The following is a 21,786-nucleotide window of genomic DNA, read 5'->3' as shown; positions in this document are numbered from 1 at the left end:
CTCACTGCTGTTGCCACCACGACTATCACTGTCACCACCGCCACCATCCATCAGCTGACACAAACCCCACAGATAGAGGCGGACGCTCTTCTCATCCCATCCTGCCTTGCACCTCCATCCCCCGAGAACCTTGCCCCCCAACACACACACACACACACACACACACACACACACACACACACACACACACACACACACACACACACACACACACACACACACACACACACACACACAGAGTTGCATATTTATTCACCGCTTGTGATTGATTGGCAAGGGGACAGCTGCTTTGTAATTGGTGTGGTAGTGTGATGTCCGTAGCCTTTCTGGGTCAGGGCCACACTTTGGGGATCAAGCACTTTGTCTGCTTTCATAGAGAAACCTCGGGTCATTGAGGTGTGTGTGTGTGTGTGTGTGTGTGTGTGTGTGTGTGTGTGTGTGTGTGTGTGTATGTCTTTTAAGAAAATCGACCATGGTAAACCATGGTTTTCATGTTTTTTTTTAGTTTTATGGTTTTATGGTTTTTAACCATGCTTTTACCACGATTTATAATTATTCACTAAATTACGCTTAGTTGCTTTTTTTATCCCATGCACACATTGGTGACAGTCTTTGGAGCAATCAGGGGTTCAGTGCCTTGTTCAAGGGCACTTCAGCCATATATGGAGGTGTATGGAGAGGTAAGGATGGGATTTGAACCTGCAACTCTGTGATCTTCAGTCCAACTCCCTAACCATTACACCACGGCTGCGAACAAGTGATCATGTTTTTTTGGGTAACCATGAAACTTAACCATGGTTTTTGAGTATGGTGTGTAACCATAGACACAAACCATGTTGGAAAAAAACATGAAAGCCATGAATAACCATGATTCATGGTTAGTCAGGAACTACGTTTTTCATGGTTACCCCCCAAAAACATGGATAAGCCATAGTGAGACTGGTTCAGAGTACTTAGAGTAACCATGATATACCATGGTTGATTTTCGTAAGAGGTGTGTGTGTGTGTGTGTGTTTGTGTGTGTGTGTGTGTGTGTGTGTGTGTGTGTGTGTGTGTGTGTGTGTGTGTGTGTGTGTGTGTGTGTGTGTGTGTGTGTGTGTGTGTGTGTGTGTTTGTGCGTGCGTGCGTGCGTGCGTGCGTGCATGCGTGCGTGTGAGACGTGTATTGTATTGCGTGTATTGTATGCCGGGCTGCTGACAGCTTTGGTGGACCTGACTGTATGTGTGCCATGGGGATGCTGAGGCCAGGGAGCATGACTACTACACTGTAGCCGCTGCCTCTGACTCCTTCAGCAGTCTTGCTTGGCTGCATCCTCCTCAGAATAGAACAGCTCCATAGTCTCCTCTCAGAATAGAATAACATAGCCTTCGTATTCTTTGGGATAGGACAACTCCATACCCTCCTCCTCCTCAGAATAGAAAAGCTGCACTGCGTCCTCCACAAAATCGAATAACTACATAACCCTCTCCTTCTCTTTAGGACTGGATACCAAACTGTCCTCCTCAGAATAGGACAACTGCACAGCCATCATAGATTAGCTCCACACCACCCTCCTCAGAATAGAATAACCCCATAGTCTTATAAGCCCCGCATCTTATTTAAAAAAAGCACAGCAGATGAAGATAGAATTAACCCTTTGAGGAGTACCATCACAAATATGTGATTAGAATTTTGCCCAAATTTTGAGTTCTCATTATGATGTCATAATGTCTTTGCAAGATTTTTAACACAGACGTCTATAGGAGCTGTAGAGTGTTCCAGTAAAATTCTAGAAGAACTTCTAGAAATCCCTTACTCCTCAAAGGGTTAACACTGTTGTTTCATCGTTAGATAAAAGCTCGCTCTACGGTAGATAAGTAGAATTAGCGCATTTAGAGTAGAATACCTCCTAAGCTCCATAACGTTCTCTATCCTCACATACTGTGGCAAGGATGTATCGTTTTCTATATACATGAATGGGCTCATTCTGTGTGTGTGTGTGTGTGTGTGTGTGTGTGTGTGTGTGTGTGTGTGTGTGTGTGTGTGTGTGTGTGTGTGTGTGTGTGTGTGTGTGTGTGTGTGTGTGTGTGTGTGTGTGTGTGTGTGTGTGTGTGTGCGTGCGTGCGTTCGTGCTTGCGTGTGTGCGTGCGTGCGTGCGTGTGTGTGCGTGCGTGTCTGGGTGTGTTTGTTATTCACAGGGGGATGCCTGTGAGAAGTCAGATGAAGACGAGGAGAAGAGGTCTTCGAATTTCGAAGAGGAAGAGCGAGTGGGAGAGCTTCGAGACAGAGGTGAGCATCCCACCAATCCCATCCTCCTTCTCTTTTGCACTTGTTAGGACCCCTGCTTCTTGGCATATCAGAACCCTGTGCACTGTGCATTACTTTACTCTTTCTTCCCCTCTCTCTCTCTCTCTCTCTCTCTCTCTCTCTCTCTCTCTCTCTCTCTCTCTCTCTCTCTCTCTCAGTCTCTCTCTCTCTCTTTCTCTGTCTTTGTCTCTCTGCAACAACATCCATGCTGAAATGCACACAAACTTAAAACACTCACACAGAAACACCCATAAGAGGTCCAGATTTGTTATGTTGGAAGCACACACTGAATTAGCCTACTCAGAAAGTCTATGATTAATTTTCCATGTTTTATTATGAATTGTAAGCTATCTGTCGAGACCAACTGCCAAAACGCACTTCACACCAACGTCTGATCAATATCTTAGGCGAACGGCCACAAGCTGTTAATAACAGCGTTAGCTGTTAATCTTAAACTTGTTAATAAATCCAAGAAAATGACACTTCTGAGTATTTTCCTCATACCACCTTTACAATATTACGAGTATTTCCCATATAGAGGTCTATTTCATCTATATTATTATGTGTATTAATAAACCGTCATAAAATCACTTGAATAAAACAAATCTTACAGACCGGCTTTTGGCGAAATACAGTCGCACGTACGCAGAACAGATAGTGCAGCCCAGTGTGGTGCACATGTGCAGAGCGGATAGTGCAATTTCCAATGGTGTATTCCCAGTGCCTTCCCTGTGTGTGTGTGTGTGTGTGTGTGTGTGTGTGTGTGTGTGTGTGTGTGTGTGTGTGTGTGTGTGTGTGTGTGTGTGTGTGTATGTGTGTGTGTGTGTGTGTGTGTGACAGAGAGAGGCTGCTTATTGGAGCAGCGTGAGTTTTAAATTAACCCCTGAAGTGCTGCTTAACAGCAATTAGTGGCTATTGAGTTGGGGTTTTGGGTCAAATCTGCCATTAAAGCAGTGAAAACAAGCAAATGTGCGAGAAATAATTCACTGCATATTCATCAACAGTCCATTATTGAACATTTGAATTTAAAGGGACACTGTGCAGGAAATGGTCAAAAAAGGTACTGCAACTATGCTGCTCATTGAAAGTGGGCTGCCTATTGCCAAATTTGATCTTTACATGAAAGTTTACTAAGTAATGAACAAATATTTTCTAGTAAGATCCAAGTACAGTCATTTTTGCAGCTAAAATGGCTATTTTTGGAAATTCAAAATGGCGGACCATGGAGAAGATCCCCCTTTTCATGTATGAAAAGTGCAATTTTTCCAGTCATACTGAATACTTAGAATTTGATGGTGGTGGTCAGTATTCATGAAAAAGGTAACATTAGTGAATGGGCAGCATGAATTCTAGAAATAAATAGCTAAAAATCTCACACAGTGTCCCTTTAAAGTAACTTGATATGATCCGTGTTATCCAAATATCCACTCATGTTCTTGTATTTTGCGTCATTTTCACAAAAAAACCCTGCCGTTTCAGTGCAGTAGCCTATTATGACAGTGTTATTAGGTGTATTGAGAACGTCCTGATTTGTGGGAACTGGTAAAGTACTGCATTACAGGATGTCACATTGCTTTTTTTTAAAGTACCAAAAAGTAACGGAATACATGTTGGTACCAGTACCGGTACCAAAATATTGGTATCGTGACAACACACACACACACACACACACACACACACACACACACACACACACACACACACACACACACACACACACACACACACACACACACACACACACACACACACACACACACACACACACACACACACACACACAAATGCCCACATACACAAGCACACAAAAATGCTTCAGCAGCAGTTAAGTGGAGAGGTTGTTATGAAACAAGTCCCGTCTGTCTGGTGCAGGTTGCTGCACAGCATGAAGAGATGTGCTGAGAACAGGCAGGAACACACACATGCGTACACACACACACACACACACACACACACACACACACACACACACACACACACACACACACACACACACACACACACACACACACACACACACACACACACACACACACACACACACACACACACACACACACACACACACACACAAATAAATATAGAATGCAAGGCATTGCACTGCACTGCGCAAACACTTTGCCAGGAATGAGGTAGTTGAGCAGAATACAAGCACCACCATAATGAATAGACTATGCTTGCAAATCACTGTGCATGATTCCTTTCTTTTTAGGATATTTGTTTTTTGTTTTCACCCTTGTCCAAAAGAATAGTTTTGTTTTTGGAAAAAGAGATAACATATTTCCTACACATATTCAGAAAAATGGACTAGATCATACTGAAAAAGGTGAAAAGAGGTTCTGCTTAACAGTACCTTCAACCGTGACAAGTGAAGTGTGGTACAGCATTGTATGTGATAAAGATACAACCTATAACCCGATGTGTTGGTGTTTGATCCTGAGTGTCGTCCCTAAGGTGTAATGGCTGTTGTGTAGACCATTAGAGCCGTCCTACCATAACAAATGTCCTCCTCCTTTAGCTGCTCGGTAATAAGGACCTCTCATTTCATCAGCAGCATCATTAGTCTCTGCATACTTGTCTCACGCTGCTCGTTAGCAATTGCTTTGAAGTCTTTGAGCCAACCAAGCTTTTTTCCCAATACAACTATGCAGGGATCCAGGGGCTAAAGAAATGTGTGTTTCTTTTAAAGTTTTCACATGGCTGCTGTTCAGAATAGGCATTTCAGTTAGTGGACATTCGGACGGTTCTAGGTGAGTCAGTGAGATCTCTGCCAGTTGGGCGACTAAACTCCAGAAGGAGGACAGGAGGATGCGGACTACTGACTACAGCATATGCAGGCCAAATGCATAGGTAAATGAGAATGTGAATGTGACTGAGGGCAACTGACTTGACCCTATGAACCTATTGAGCAGGGCTTCGAACCGGCATGATATTTGATTTAATACCGTGGCTGTCTCGTCATCCCTGCACGCTGTCATCCAAGTTTTTTTTATTATTTAGAGTTAGAGAATCTATCTAGTAGTGTGGATGGCTACATGGCAGCCCAATAGTTAATCCAACAAACAATCAATGCCAGCGCGTAGTGTCTCAAATGGCTATCCCTTGCGTGTTGTGCTGCTCTCTCTCTCTGCCTCTCTCACTCGCCCGAAGGCTACACTCGCTACACTCGTCGTAACTACAGAAATTTGGCGAGGTCTAAACACTTACGCCTACCCCCCGCCCAGTCTTAGCCAGGAGAAGGCTTAAGACCCGCTGGTGCAACGGGCGTAACTTTCTGAGTGGTCTTGAAACGTTGAGTTACGACCACTTTCTCTTAGGACCGGTCGTAAGACAGTTGGTGCAACCGGCCTCAGGTTTGCCATGCACTGGACCCCTACAGTTTGCTTACCAGGAGAATGCTGGAGTAGAGGATGCTATCCTCTATCTGGACAAAGGAGGCAGGCCCGTGAGAATCATGTTCTTTTGATTTCTCCAGTGCCTTCATCACTATCCAGCCACTCCTGTTGAGAGACAAACTGCTGCAGATGGGAGTATAACAGTGCTGGTGACCTGGATTACAGACTACCTCAGTTCGTCAGACTGGGTGACCTCACATCACGGACTGTGGTCAGTAGCACCGGAGCTCCAGAGGGAACAGTACTCTCCCCGGTGTTGTTCACCCTCTACACCACCGACTTCAAGTACAACTCAGATAGCTGCCACTTGCAAAAGTTCTCAGATGACACAGCCATTGTGGGATGTATTAAAGATGGGCAGGAGGGGGAGTGCAGGGGACTGGTGGAGAAATTCATCAGTTGGTGCCGTACCAACCAGCTGCAGCTGAACACCATGGAGTAGAAGTATGGAATAGCGGCTGATGAGGTGTCCCAATATAAAGGGAAATAATGGACAAGGCGGAGCGTTCTAACAGAAGGGCTGTTCGCTTTGCCAAGTCCATTTTCCCTTGATATCGGGACACCTCGAAGGCCGCTGTTCAGCTTATCACCCGGTTACCAGAATTGAATAATTAATTTATTGATATGTTGATCTAAGGCTTCGTGAAAGAGTAGATTAACCACTGCGCTTGGTGCGTTGCTGTATGGGCACCACTTCCTAATCTAGTGAGACGCGCCTCTATCGGAGGCATGTAAGGAGTCGCGCAGAACGTTGGGGTGACTTGGCAACCAAATGCGATAGAATTGACGACTGGGTTTTTGACTTGACAACCAGATGCGATAGAATTAGTAACGGGGTCTTGACTAGACAACCAGATGCGTTAGAATTAACGACGCAGTCTTGACTAGACAACCAGATGCGATAGAATTAGTAACGGCATTTCGCCAGAAAGTTAGAGAAGAAGCAACTTAGATGCCAGCACAACATCATAGGTGTCCTGCTACCGGGGAATAAAGGACACCTGCTCAGCCGGGTGATAAAGGACAATTACAATTAAAGCTGCGAGCAGCCTTGGCGGGCCCTCGCACCTACGGCCCAGGGGGCATGGCACATCGCCCTGCCCTAATACACCCCTACCTGTGAAAAACGGATGAAGTGTAACAATTTTCTGACAGGTATGAGGAAGGAGAAGGCGTCATTGTCTTAGCACCGCTATCTTGTCCACTTCCCCTCTCTGTATCCCTTTGCATTGCCATTTCAATCATATAGACACATGCAAAATGTTTTAATTTCCACATTTATAGCAATTCATTCGCCTAAAACATGGTGGCACGGCACTTGGTAGCCACTGCAATCACATATGCCAGCTTCGGACAGGTCTCTGCAGGGGGTTCTATTGAGTCTGACATTTTTGGATTTGTAAATGCACCATACTGAACAACCATGCCATGTAAGTTTTACAAGCAGAAATTGGGACCTGGAAGTTCTTGTGGGAAGTCATGGGACAATGAGAATGTGTGTGACAATTCACAAAAGATTCTTACTATGGGTTGCTAAGATATGACTTCACTTCCTGTTTGGGGATGTTAGGAGGATTTTGATTGGCTGTCTTGGCCAAACCGTAAAAGATGTAATAAAACCCTTTCACAAATCTCTTCAGAGTGGTCCTGAAATCATATGTATCAAGTTTTGAGAAAATCAGACCGAATTTGAAGGATTAGGACCACGTTATCGATTTTCACCAAATCCAAAATGGCGGACATTCTGAAAATGCGGGTATGATGTCATGGGGTTCGTTGGATTCGTCTTGGCCCAAGGATTTCAACGCTACCACTAGAATTAAAATTGAGCATGCGGTTCAAAAGTTACTGGCAGAAATGTAGCTAAAACTTTGCCCTGCTGTTGGGTGGTGGCGCTAGAGTGTTTGAGCTATCGACCTGATATTTCTTGTGGGGGGTCATGGGGTGGTCACGGATATCTGTTACAATTTACAGATGGTTCTGACCATGGGTTCCCAAGATATGACGTCACTTCCTGTATGGCAACTTAATCCAAAATGGCGGACATTCTATAATGGCGGATATGATGTCATATGGTTCGTTGGATTCGTCTTGGCCCAAGGATTTCAACGGTACCACTGGATTTAAAATTGAGCGTGCGGTTCAAAAGTTACAGCTAGAAATGTAGCTAAAACTTTGACCTGCTGGTGGCGCTAGAGAGTTTAAGCTAGTGACCTGATTTTTTTGTGGTGGGTCATGGTATAGACGTAGCCTGGGAACTCCCATACTGCCTTTAGTTCTACACAATCGTTTCGATCTGAAAGACAGTATGGCGAGGATGACTCATAACGTACAAGATCATGGTACCTGTGTCATAATGGCCAAGCATTCCGACCTTAACAGTTTCTCTGCCCAATCAGAGAGCAGGGCAGTGTGTCATAATAGCCAAGAATTCTGCCACCTATGGAAATTAATATAGGCAACTCCCCAGACCTAATCTCACTTGTGATTAGGTCTGGTGTTAACCAGGCAAGTATAGACGGATATGTCTGTGATAATTTACAGAACATTGTGACGATGGGTTCCCAAGATATGACTTCACTTCCTGTTTGGCGAGTTTTAATCGATTTTTAGGCCGTTTTTGATTGGCTGTCACGTCCAAACGAAAGCATTTCCGCAAAATCCACTCGATAACTTTTGTAAAGCTCAGTCCAAAGATACTATATACCGATTTTCAGAAAGATGGATCAAAAATTGAGGGAGAAATAGCGATTTTATTGATTTTCACAAAATTCAAAATGGCGGGAAAACTATCCAGGTGGAAAATGACGTCACAGGGTGCGCTGGATTCGTCTCAGCCCAAGGATTCCAGGGATACCAAGTTTTCGAAAATTGGCCCAGCGGTTCAAAAGTTACAAGCAGAAATGTCCCTGAAATTTTGGCCTGCTGGTGGCGCTAGAGGGTTGGGGGTGAGGACCCTTAATTCTGGTTCTGAGTAGCGGTCGCCATGTCCGACCACCATGCCAAATTGCGTACCACCAAATGTTTCTCAGACAAAATGGCGGACCCGAACAACGAGCAAAAAGAAGAAGAAGAAGAAGCGAAATAATAATAATAATCCGAGCAAGAACAATAGGGCCTCGCACCCTCCGGTGCTTGGGCCCTAATCGTCCCCTGCACCCAGTCTTTGACAAACAGAGAAGCCTGTTCAGCTGTAGATTGCACGCCATCCCCTGCAGGACAGACAGGCTATGGAGGTCCTTTGTCCCCAGGGCCATCCAGTTGTTCAACACCACACAGAAGGACACCCAGAAAGAGATCATCATAGGTGACTGGACTGCATAATCAACATGTGGATTCCCGGTGATACTTCCCAAGTGGTACTTCACCCTGACGTCTTCCTGGACTTAATACTGACATTTTTGGGACACCTGGGCACTTTGGACACTTTCAGTTTTTGACTTTTTTTGCTGTGTACCACTCAACTATGGCACATGTGATGAACCACTCTTATCCTTCCCATCACAACCGTGTGTGTGTGTGTGTGTGTGTGTGTGTGTGTGTGTGTGTGTGTGTGTGTGTGTGTGTGTGTGTGTGTGTGTGTGTGTGTGTGTGTGTGTGTGTGTGTGTGTGTGTGTGTGTGTGTGTGTGTGTGTGTGTGTGAAAGCTCACATGGGCAGCAATCCAGAGTTGAGTCTCCAATCTGTTATTTCCTTTTAGCAAAACATGGAGCGATCCTAGACAACTCTCTCGACTCTCAAGATGCTGAAGGTATCAAAGCAGCTGCGTAATACTTTTGCTTGCACTCCGCACTGCTGATGTTGCCAGAAGACTTGTTACAGACTTTACAACCGTTGCCAACCAACATAGAACACTTGTAAAATTACAACATAATTGAACCAAACTACATGTGATATCCCTTAATTAATCACATGCTAAACAAATTGGAAGTCCCATAATGTTCATGTCAAATGTCCATCTTGCATAAACAATTAAGTAACCACAGAGAAAACTGTATGCAACCCCAATGAAGAATAATAATGTTCTTCCATTCAAATGCAGCATACGGTAATCAAAATAATAAAATGGACATTAGCAAATAAATGAAATAAAAACAGTCCATTACAGCATGCAGGCACGCACTCAGGCACGCACTCAGGCACGCACGCACGCACGCACGCACGCACACACACACACACACACACACACACACACACACACACACACACACACACACACACACACACACACACACACACACACACACACACACACACACACACACACACACACACACACACACACACACACACACACAGCACATACAGAACATGCACATATGCGTTGTTTCAAATCTCCCATAGAGATGATAAAAAAATGGCTTCCCGGTCTTGCCCTACCCCCCACGTTGGCTCCACTCTTGAATTGAACGTCCGTTGTCCATATAGTGTACACGTCAGTGACACATACATTTTTTCTCTCGACCTTTCTCTACTTCTCTCTGGATTTCTGTCTCTCACACCCACGCACGTCTGGGCACGTGGCCAGGCTGGAGGTGGAGGCTGTGGAATGGGCTGCCATGAAGAACCAGGAAGCAGCTCCTGGAAGCCCCATTAAACGCACTCCCTCGCTGTGCTCCACTATATTGCTCGCTTTTAAAAAAAAAGATGACGTGTCGTGCACACGTGTCATCATGCTCTTACATGCTTCCTGCCATTTGCTTTAACTACTGCTGCTGCCGTTCCTGCTCTAACTGAGGCATTACAATGTCGTCTCTCTCTTTCGCTCTTTCTTTCTCTCTCTCTCTCTCTCTCTCTCTCTCTCTCTCTCTCTCACACACACACACACACACACACACACACACACACACACACACACACACACACACACACACACACACACACACACACACACACACACACACACACACACACACAAGCACAGAAACAGACATGCACACATACAGAAACATGGACTTGCATGCACAAACATACTCCCACTGGCTTAATGAGGAGTAGGTATAAAAGTGCAGTGTCAGGTATGCCAACTCCCTTGTCTGCTATGTTACAGTGCAGTCTGCTGCAATTGTGTGTGTGTGTGTGTGTGTGTGTGTGTGTGTGTGTGTGTGTGTGTGTGTGTGTGTGTGTGTGTGTGTGTGTGTGTGTGTGTGTGTGTGTGTGTGTGTGTGTGTGTGTGTGTAATATGTGTCTGCGTGCCAAGTGTCTCACCCTGGCTCGTGGTCATTCTCCTAATGCACTTCCCTTCCTCTTCTTCTTCCTCCTCTTCTTCCTCTTCCTCTCCCTAGAGCTGAGGATGCTGATGATGACAGCCAATGGCCACGTGGACCCGCGAGGCTCTTTGGCCCCGCCCATCATCATGCGTACGGCAGCCACGCCCATGCCCACGCCCAAGAGCTCCCTTGGCCCAGAATCCATGCTGGGGTTCGGGGAGTCCCGCCGGGGCAGTGGAGTGTCCATCGACCCCATAAACCCCTACGACCAGCGTTCCCTGGTGAGTGCTACACTTTCAGCGCGTTCAGGCCGACTGAGAACCGTGCCCGTTCCCGCACCTAATTGCGAACCCAACATGATCTCCAAAAATTCCGTGCTCCTGGACATGGATGTTAAGGACACGAAATTCGTGTCCAGGAGCACGGATTTTGCCAAAATTCTGTGCTCGTGGACACGGAATTATTTTCTGTGATGGACACACAGAAGTGATCTCTCTATACTCCCACAGCTCTATGTTTCCACAGTCTTGTGTTTTTTCAGGATTTTTTCTAAAAAAAAAAACATTTCTTACTGACAGGTTAGGGATTGTTTTGGTCTGGGCACAGCTAGTATTATTTCATTCATTATATGAATTTGATAGCCTATCAATCAAATGGAAAAGGTATTTCTTAAATATATGTATTTAATGACAGGTTAAGGTTAGGGAATGTTTTGGTCAGGGCACAACTTAAATTGCTGTAGCATTATTTTGTTTAGGATTAGCATTTGGTATGTGTTTTCTAATGATAGAGTAACACAGTGCTGTGGGAATATATATGGTATGTGTCCATCACGGAAAACAATTCCGTGTCCAGGAGCACAGAATTTTGGCAAAATCCGTGCTCCTGGACACGGATTTTGTGTCCTTAACATCCTTGTCCAGGAGCACGGAATTTTTGGAGATCAGGCTGGCGAACCGGTTGGCATGTTCACACCGCAGATCTTAGGGTTCGCAGACCCGAAATATGCTTGCAATGCAAACCGAAAAATACTTGGAAAAGGTGATTTAGGACATATTCAGATTCTAGTAAGCTAGGCAATAACACAAAGGCAGCGAGGGAGGGGATGTGTCAATATTGATGGACATTGTTTTTATTAACAGCAGGTTGACGTGCTCCCGACAGTTGTTGTCAAGCCTTGAACGCCTTGAGGTTGTATCTTTGTGCATCCCAACTAATAGGCCTTCTTGTCTTCTAAATATTAAGCACAGTAGCCAACTTCACACGTTTTATCTGGGTCTTACAACGGCGTAGCTCATGGTTATTAAGGTGCCCTGCGGTCAGTTGTCAGTTTGCGCCGATATGAAGTCAGGCATGATTTCATTGTTTGTGTGCATTTTATTTCATTTGCCAACAATAACTTCTGTCAATAGTTTCAAACTACTATAAATGTAGTCCCACCCTTATAGAATGAAACTTTTGATACTGACACACGCCTTACATTTTGTAAGTGGTTTTAGCAGCAGATGATTCAGCACCACACATGTGGACAGTGATCCTTAAGAACGACACTACGAATGATTGTAGAGGCTGTGCGCACGCATTCATATACGAGTGTCTTTGAGAAACGGGCGTAGAAAATCTAAGAACATTCGTAGAATCACTGGTTAACGACACACTTAAGGCTAAGAACCATCGTTATCCAGAAACAAGGCCCTAGTCAGCCTGAAAACAGTATGTGTGGTGGTGACAGTTTGGTTATCCTTTATGGCTACGTCTGTGTAGCTTCATTTAAGATAACAGATTAGTTTCTGGCTCTTAAAATTCGTTAGTTACTCATAATAATGTTTATATTTGAATGTTTAATATGAAATAATCTATTTTTTGTATGTATGCTACTAGACACCTACATTTCCTTCGGGATTAATACATGTTACTCTATTCTGCTCTACTCTCTACTCTACTCTATACTCTACTCTAATATGTCTGAATGAAGTAATTTACTGTATTTACGGTGTTCCGTTCAATTAAATGTGCACTGTGTAAGGATTTTAGTTGTTTATTTTCAGAATTCATGGTACCCATTCACTAATGTTATTTTTTTCATGAATACTTACCACCACTATCAAATTCTAAGTATTCATTATGACTGGGAAAATGGCACTTTTCATACATGAAAAAGGGGATCTTCTCCATGGTCTGCCATTTTGAATTTCCAGAAATATCCATTTTTAGCTGCAAAAATGACCGTACTTTGGCCATACTAGTAAATATTAGTTTATTACTTTGTAAATATGCATGAAAAGATAATATTTGGCAATAGGCAACACTGTTTAAATGAGCAGCATAGTTGCAGTACCTACTCCACATCCTACACAGTGCACCTTAAATTATACATTTTATTACTTTCAATAAAATAGCAGTTCAATTCATTTCAATATTTCAGTTCATATTTATTTTACTTTTATATGATTTGGATTTTTTGAGTGCAATGTTATGTAGTGTGCATACTTATTCTTATAGACTTGATAAATTCTTTCAAGTACAATCACACTACAAATCAAGTACAATCAAGCTACAAATACGTGAGGTAAAATCGATTAATCAGCACATACTCCTGGACATACAGGCCTTTGTATTATGGAGCTATCGTCCATGTAAGCTGCTGAGAGATCTGCCAGTGGGTCTGGCACTGACACCAGAAATCTGTGTAATGGCAGCGTGAGCGTCCCAGGTGGCTAGGTGAAGGACAAAAAGTGCACAAGATTAAAAAAAGAAATGAGTGTCCTCTCTGTAATGCATCTCGTAAAAGTTGATTAAATTACCAGCATGTCAACGTTTCAACCCAGAGGGCACAGTGAACCTGAAGTGACCCTAGTGTATTAAAAAATTGCCATGCTGTTACACCGTGTTAGTAGGCCTACATGTTGCTGCGCTGCTTGTTCTTTTCCATAATATATTACAAGCAAACTGCTCATGTGAAAATGGCATTAGGTCTCAGCCTCAATCTTTGGAAGGGCACTTATGATGCAGTCTTGCCCTTGTGCTCCTCCTGGTGTGTGTAAGTGGATTGCAATGCCTCTTGTCCACCAGGATTGTGTAAGTCCCGGTGCTGGTAGTGATGTTCAGATGTTCTGCCACAGCATGTGTGCTGACGTTGAACAAACTCCCTCTGGTCCAGTCCTGTCACCAACACTACAACACATCTTTCAGAGCTAAGCATATTTTGTTGAGAGTGTAGTCATTATTTAGCACGTGGTCACCTTTGGATCCATAAGAAGCCATACCATCACGCCGGCGACCTCGATTCGATACCGGTCTGAGGTCCTTTGGCGATCCTTCCCCTCTCTCTCTCCCACTCATTTCCTGTCACACTCTCACCCGATCCTATCCTAAATAAAGGCATAAAAGACCAAAAACATCTTAAAATCAAACAAACAAACAAACAAACCAAAACCATTTCCAGGTACCTGCACTGTGCACATGTCTCAGTACTGTAGGTTTTTTTCTGAGTGTGTGGTGGCCTACAGATGGTCCCCATTATAGAATGCACACGCATTATCGTGGTATTCACAAGTGGCTCAACGTGCTGAGCCATGCGCCGAGCTGCTGTGTACCCAAACAACCGCCAGGTGGCACTTGCTATACTGAACGCTTTATCAACGTGGTAGCACACGTTCACATTTATAAGGAGAGACCCACAAGGACCCACCCAGAACCCAGACTACAGAAGGAAATTGCAGAGTCTATTCCTCAGCTACAGTATATTGCCATCGCTTGCAGACAGCTAAATGGCACAAACACCTATGTATAATAGGCTGCATTTCTTTTTAGTAGCACATGTGGAGTGTTATCTGGAGAAATGGGGAGAACGTGAATTAACTATTAGATTATCTGAAATGAAAAGTCAGTGCGGGCAGTCAGTGCACTGTCTCTCTCTCTCTCTCTCTCTCTCTCTCTCTCTCTCTCTCTCTCTCTCTCTCTCTCTCTCTCTCTCTCTCTCTCTCTCTCTCTCTCTCTCTCTCTCTCTCTCTGTCTCTCTTTCTCTCGCGTGTTCATATTATCTAACCAGGACGCATTATAAGTCCCAGTGTTATTTTATTACCGGTAAGCCAGATTGCGATAGCACTGCGCATCTCCACGCACAACATGCTCAAGACAGGTGGCCTAGTAAACCAGCGCCACCTGCTGGGCGACACTTTTTTTGGCTGCGAGTTGTCTGGCCTCGCATCATTTTAGTGGTCTGCCAGGCTTGCCAAGAATCGGGCAAACCAATCACAACGCAGAGATTTGTTTTGAATCAAAGTGGGCAGGGTTTTGAATGAGTGACGACAACTCGCAACGTTGGGAAAGCACATCAACGAGAAAGATAGCGTTGATTGGTCAGAGCGCCGGCCTATAGGCACAGGCACAGTTTGAAAGACAACGGGTTGTTCTCATCAACAATCTTCGGATGTGCCATTCATCGGGGCCAGACTAAATTACACATCCAAGCTCACATTTAGGCTGGTTTATCAGGCTACAAGACAGGCACAGGGCACTGTTACCAGAATTTAATTACCACAGCCTCTGAAATAGGCCTACCAATCCCACTTCCCACCACTTGAAAGAGGAAGAGGAAGAGGATTGAGTGTATAACTTGTCTGTGTTTGTCGCAGGGTGACAACACAGAGTGGTGAAGAGAAGCTCAAATATGTAGGAAATATTGATTACCATACAGAATATTTTGGATGGTGCGGACGGCTAAGAGACGTGGTCTCATGATCTTGGTTCATGCTGACTTTACCGTAACATATATAACTGATTGACTTACAGGATGCGCAGATCATTCGGAGACGCACCCACCCAGAAACCAGATGAAAGAAGGGATTTAAAACAATATATAGGCTATAAGTGCAGAGTGTCGGGTTAGTCGAAAGCATAGAAGTAAGCATAGAAGAAAACCTCACCGCAGTGACCTACAACTGATTTAAGGGTTGGCTATTTATCTTTCATCGACAACAGCTGAGGCGATAACCTACATTTACACCCAAAAGTAGGCCTACCCCTTTGTCCATGCCCTAATGAATTTAATGTTGTCAAATTGGAAAACATTGGCAAGCGACTGATATGGAGGAATGTAAGCTTGGCGCCAGGGTCAATCAGCATGGGGGGATGCGTCGCACAGCTTCAGAAACTACAGTCGCTGTGCGCATTAAAGGTGGGGTCTGAGATGTTTTATAAAGCATTTTTTTACCGTATTGTCTGAAAACCTCATCACGAACCTATTGCACCCACTAATATAGAATGTTTGGAAAAAAATAAATCTTTTAGTCCAGTGTAGAGGGTGTAGCCAGAAGAAAAGTCCAACCAATTCTGACTGTGGAATATGTGTGCATGTGTGGCCTTTATTAGACCTGCTGCACCATCGTATCAATGTCTTATATGGCCCCGCTTTAGAGACATTGCTTTGCCAAATTTGCAGTAACCACAATATCCACACTAATAGCACTTTGATGTCATTTCTCAGTTTCAATGTTGCTGTAGGCTAGTTACTGCACTCCTTTGAAGGGCAGTGTTCTTTGAATCATTTCACAGATAAATGTTTAGCCTACAAGACTTCTAGCAAAGGGTCGCAAAGGGTCCCCTCAGTCACCTGCGTTTTCAGTTTCCAAATTGGGGGTAAACTGCTGAAAACACATCTGTAAGTCGACCAACAGGGCCTTGGCACCCTTTACCACATGACGCTCACTCCCGACTTATGAAGTCCATGTAGCTCTGTGAACCGCTAATCTCTCATATACTGTATTCACCATACAGCACACGCTTTAAATTTAGCCAAAGTGACATCTCTCTCTCTCTCTCTCTCTCTCTCTCTCTCTCTCTCTCTCTCTCTCTCTCTCTCTCTCTCTCTCTCTCTCTCTCTCTCTCTCTCTCTCTGTCTCTCTCTCTCTCTCTCTCTCTCTCTCTCTCTCTCTGCTTGCTCATACGTGCGTAGTACAGGCAGTATTGTCACCAAGCACATTTTCAGTCAAATGCTGTGTTTTGTAAAAAGGAAATGTTTATTCAGTTGTTTGTGAACCGTCTCTGCTTTTCGCTTTCGAGATTTGAACTGGTAGCGCACTAATACAATGTATTCTGTGATGCCAGACTGTAAATACCTCAAGTAAACCAACATAAACGAGACCCATCATTGTGCGTGATGTTATTCACAAACAATTCTGCTCTGATTGCGCAAGTTCTTTCAAGGTAGGCCTATTCGTGAGTGTACAGAGCACTCAGAGAAGTTGTAGGTGACCATGCCCAAAATAGACATTTTAGTTTTATAATTAAAATTAATAATTATGATTAATAATAATTATAATTTATAATAATAGATATATAGATATAATAATAGATAATAGGGTTTTTTCAGACTATCCGGATCCGGTTCCAGGATCCAGGATCCGGTAGCCGAGGTTTTTAAGTCAAAATAGTTTGAGCCAACCTGATAAAAAGGGCCCACGTGTGTGAGTAGGCTATGTGTTTCAACCCTTTCGTAGGATCCGGTATCCGGTTCCGGATCCGGCAGGATCTTAAGCAGTGGATCCGGTATCCGGCAGGATCCTAAAAATCAGGATCCGGTGCATCTCTAATTGCTAGTAAATCATCTCAAGGTGGATGAAAGTGGACATTTCTGACTGTAAATGGCGACCAAAAAGGAAAAAAATGCTCAAGTGTTAGAAACCTGAAATTGCAGACAATTTCAGCAAATTTTGTAGTTTGGAGATTTACCTCTCATTTTGACATTCTTGAGTTTTTTTTCTCTACAAGTGTGGGGCTGGATCAAACCATCTGGCCAGCCCTCGCACCCCCCTACCCCCTTATGTCTGACACTCCTGGTGTAAAAGAAGCTCTTTCTCTCCGGCTCTCCTGTCGCCCCTACAGAGCAGCCCGCGCCGGTCCCCGTGCCACCCCCGCACGCCGGGCAGCAACTGGGGTAGCCGGCGATCCAGCTGGAACAGTCTGAGTCGAGCCCCCAGCCTGAAGAGGAAGGACACCTCTGGTGAACGGGAGTCGCTCCTGTCGGGCGAAGGCCGGGGCAGTTTCGAGGACGAGGACCCCGAGGGAGACGACGGAGGAGGAGGAGGTGGTGGAGGTGGAGGGAGGGGTGGGAGTGTCGGTGGTGGGCCACCTTTCCCGGGGTCTCTGGATATCCCTGATGTGCAGCTGGGCTCGGTGCCGGTGCTGGGGCCGGGGCCGGGGCCGGTGCCGTACCAGTCAGGCGAGTATCACGACTGTAACGGGCGCGTGTTGCACGTCCCTCCTGGAGCCCCACCGGAACTGGGCCGAGAGGACTCCAACCCTGATGAAGACATTGAGGATGTGAGTTACCGTCATGCACATGCACATGTACATGTACATGCACACGCACACTCTCTCTCTCTCTCTCTCTCTCTCTCTCTCTCTCTCTCTCTCTCTCTCTCTCTCTCTCTCTCTCTCTCTCTCTCTCTCTTTTTCTGTCTCTCACACACACACACAATAAAACACACACACACACACCAACACACACACACACACACACACACACACACACACACACACACACACACACACACACACACACACACACACACACACACACACACACACACACACACATTTATCTATGATCAGTCTTCCTCCCCATGGTTGCTGTTTAGGGCATTTTGCATCATTGGCAGCAGTGAAAGCAAGGGCAGAGTGGGCGCCCTCCCCTGGGTCCTGGGTCATGGGAATTAATTGCAATTGTCACATGGGGCCCGATGCCCGATACAGACCCGGGACTTAAATGTAGACCTTAATTGGGTTTGCTGTGACACAGTGAGCGACCTCTGGCTTCTGTTGTGCGGAGACAGTGGCATCAGGGGCAGTGCTGTTGCTTGTGGGAGTGGAGGCTGTGGCATCAGGGGCTGCAACATGATCTCCAAAAATTCTGTGCTCCTGGACACGGATGTTAAGGATATGAAATCCGTGTCCAGGAGCACAGATTTTGCCAAAATTCCGTGCGCCTGGACACAGAATTATTTTCAGTGATGGACACACAGAAGTGCTCTCTCTATACTCCCACAGTTCCACAGTCTTACTCCACAGTCTTGTGTTTTCTCAGGATTTTTCTCATTTCAAATATTTTTTCTCAAAACATTTCTTACTGACAGGTTAGGTATTGTTTTGGTCTGGGCACAGCTAGTATTCTTTCATTCATTGTATGAATTTGATAACCAACTGGAAAAGGTATTTCTCAAAAATGTGTCTTTAATGAGGTTAAGGTAAGGGAATGTTTTGGTCAGGGCACAACTTAAATTGCTGTAGCATTATTTTGTTTAGGATTAGCATTTGGTATGTATTTTCTAATGATAGAGTTAACACAGTGCTGTGGGAATATAGAAAGCACTTCCGTGTGCCCATCACGGAAAACAATTCCGTGTCCAGGAGCACAGAATTTTGGCAAAATCCGTGCTCCTGGACACGGATTTCGTGTCCTTAACATCCGTGTCCAGGAGCACGGAATTTTTGGAGATCAGGCTGGCGGCAGTGCCTTTGCCTGTGGGAGTGCTTGTGTTTGGAGAGAGAGGCACAGCAGAGAGCTGTGGAGTGTTGTGCCTGGAGTCAATAGGATGCCCTTCCCCAAGGGGCAGATTAGTGTGGGATTGGAGGGTATTCTTTCTTACATTCTGTCTGTCTCACTGTCTCGCTCTCTCTGTGTCTCTCTTCCTCCTCCTCCTCCTCCTCCTCCTCCTCTCTATATCCTCCCCTTTGTTTCTCTCTCTCTCCCTGTTGCTTCTCTCTTCCTGTCTTGCTTTGTCTGTTTCTGTCTGTCTCTTTTTCTCCTTCTTTGTCTCTGTCTCGTCTCCTTTGTTGTGGTGTGTGCGTGTCTGTGAGTGTGTGCATGATCGTGTTTGTGTGTGTGTGCGTACACGTGTCCGTGTATTTGTGCATGTGTGTGTGCGTGTGCGTGTATGTGTGCATGTGCATGTGCTTGTGTGTGTTAGATGGGTGTGGTGCAAGGCCAGTGAAATGGAGCTCTGTATGTTTTGAAGCTCAGTGTGAAAGAGGAGCTCCAACTGTGAGCTGAATCCCAATGCACTCGCTGGCAGCCTCAAACGCCCTACACTAGTCCGAAATGCTCTTTGTAGCAGTATTTGCAAGAAAAGTAACTTTCAATATGGCTGAGTTCGGAATGGCTTATACATGTATGGTTATTAAATAATGTATTTTTTAGTGCTAGTACACATGGTTGTATTTATATTTATATTTATATTTATATTTATATTTATATTTATATTTATATTTATATTTATATTCATATTTATATTTATATTTATATTTATATTTATATTTATATTTATATTTATATTTATATGAATGTAAGCAAATATGCTTATGTGCCTTATAAAATTAGACCACCGAGTTTATTCACTTTTTTGTGATGACATGAATAATTTTTTTTCACCACTGTGCAGTGAATGTACACCCATCTACAGTATATTACTACTGCTACGACACAACCTACATACATTTGCGTGCTAGATGATATGTGTGTGTGTGTGTGTGTGTGTGTGTGTGTGTGTGTGTGTGTGTGTGTGTGTGTGTGTGTGTGTGTGTGTGTGTGTGTGTGTTTGTGCGTGTGCATGTGTGTGTGTGTGTGTGTGTGTGTGTGTGTGTGTGTGTGTGTGTGTGTACTTTCTCATGTGAACAATTGGCAATTGGCGCCATACGGTAGCTGGTGTGTGAATGTGTATGTGTATTAGTTGCGTGCTATACTAATCTTATTGCTATGTTGCTGAATTATTTAGAGTTACGTAGTTTCCATTTTATAGATTTTGCATTGTATATTCTATGTTGACTGAGTTTTCTCCCCACCTGTCTGTCCTCCACAGGGTTACTGCTACCGAATAAAGAAGGTTTTAGAGTCCTATAAACCTCAGTGGTGCATTGATCACGAGGATTGGTCCCTCTACTTATTCTCCCGTGACAACAGGTGGGCAGTTTTCCAGGTGTCAAAAGTCTGGAAAATATATATATATTTTTTTACCCCTCCTCTTCTCGTAAAGGTGCACTGTGTAGGATGGTGGCCAGAGTAGGTATTGCAACTATACTGCTAATTGAAACTGTGCTGTCTACTGCCAAATTTGATATTTTCATGAATACTTACCACATAATGAACTAATATTTACTAGTATGACCAAAATGAAGTAAGTTCTGCAGTTAAAAATGTCGGACAATGAAGAAGATCCCCCTTTTCATATATGAAATGCAATTTTCCCAGCCATAATGAATACTTAGAATTTGGTGGTGGTGGTGGTAAGTATTCATGAAAAAGGTAACATTTGTAAATGGGCATCATGCATTCTGGAAATTAAATACTAAAAATATTACAAAGTGCACCTTTTCCAACTTTTTTCCTTCTGTTTCTGGGATTTAAAATTAGAACTACTTGGACTATTTAGACTAATTTTATGACATTTCTCCATGGGGCAAGTTATTTTATTGTTATTAGCTATATTTGCTTGAAACGGGGAAAAAAACCTGATCAAATAAAAATAACTTGCCCCACGGGCAAATGTCTTTAAACAAGTCTAAATAAGCTTTGCTAAGATTCATTTTTGTATGTGTCCTGATGACCTACGCCTCTGTGCAACCTCTCTCCGGCAGATTTCGTCAGACGTGTCGGCGCATCATAGAGCACAGGATGTTTGACCACGTGGTCTTGGTGTTCATCTTCCTCAACTGCATCACCATCGCCATGGAGCATCCCAACATTAAAACCGACAGCACGGTACTTAACCCTGGCCAGCCAGGAGAAATCCATTCTCATGCTTAAATGCCAGAGTTTGTTCGTTTTGTTTTTTTCTTCTTTGTTCTAGTGTTTTTGTTGTTGTCTGGTGTTTCTTCCTCGCTCCATGCCTTGCACTGCAC

General features: G+C 44.2%; 1 protein-coding gene across 1 annotated transcript in view; it reads left to right on the top strand.

Moving 5' to 3' along the window:
* Nucleotides 1–21,786, top strand: part of cacna1ha (calcium channel, voltage-dependent, T type, alpha 1H subunit a) — a 234,478-nt gene that overhangs the window by 136,033 nt on the left and 76,659 nt on the right. The window contains exons 15-19 of the mRNA XM_063219242.1: nucleotides 2,178–2,268; nucleotides 10,966–11,171; nucleotides 17,776–18,213; nucleotides 20,748–20,848; nucleotides 21,523–21,646. Coding sequence (XP_063075312.1) covers nucleotides 2,178–2,268; nucleotides 10,966–11,171; nucleotides 17,776–18,213; nucleotides 20,748–20,848; nucleotides 21,523–21,646 — 960 coding nt within the window. The remainder of the gene's footprint in view (nucleotides 1–2,177; nucleotides 2,269–10,965; nucleotides 11,172–17,775; nucleotides 18,214–20,747; nucleotides 20,849–21,522; nucleotides 21,647–21,786) is intronic.

The sequence above is a fragment of the Engraulis encrasicolus genome, chromosome 2 (genome assembly GCF_034702125.1).
Source record: "Engraulis encrasicolus isolate BLACKSEA-1 chromosome 2, IST_EnEncr_1.0, whole genome shotgun sequence".
NCBI lineage: Eukaryota > Metazoa > Chordata > Actinopteri > Clupeiformes > Engraulidae > Engraulis > Engraulis encrasicolus.
Note: the sequence above shows the minus strand (reverse complement) of the source record. Positions and strands in the feature narration are given on the sequence as shown.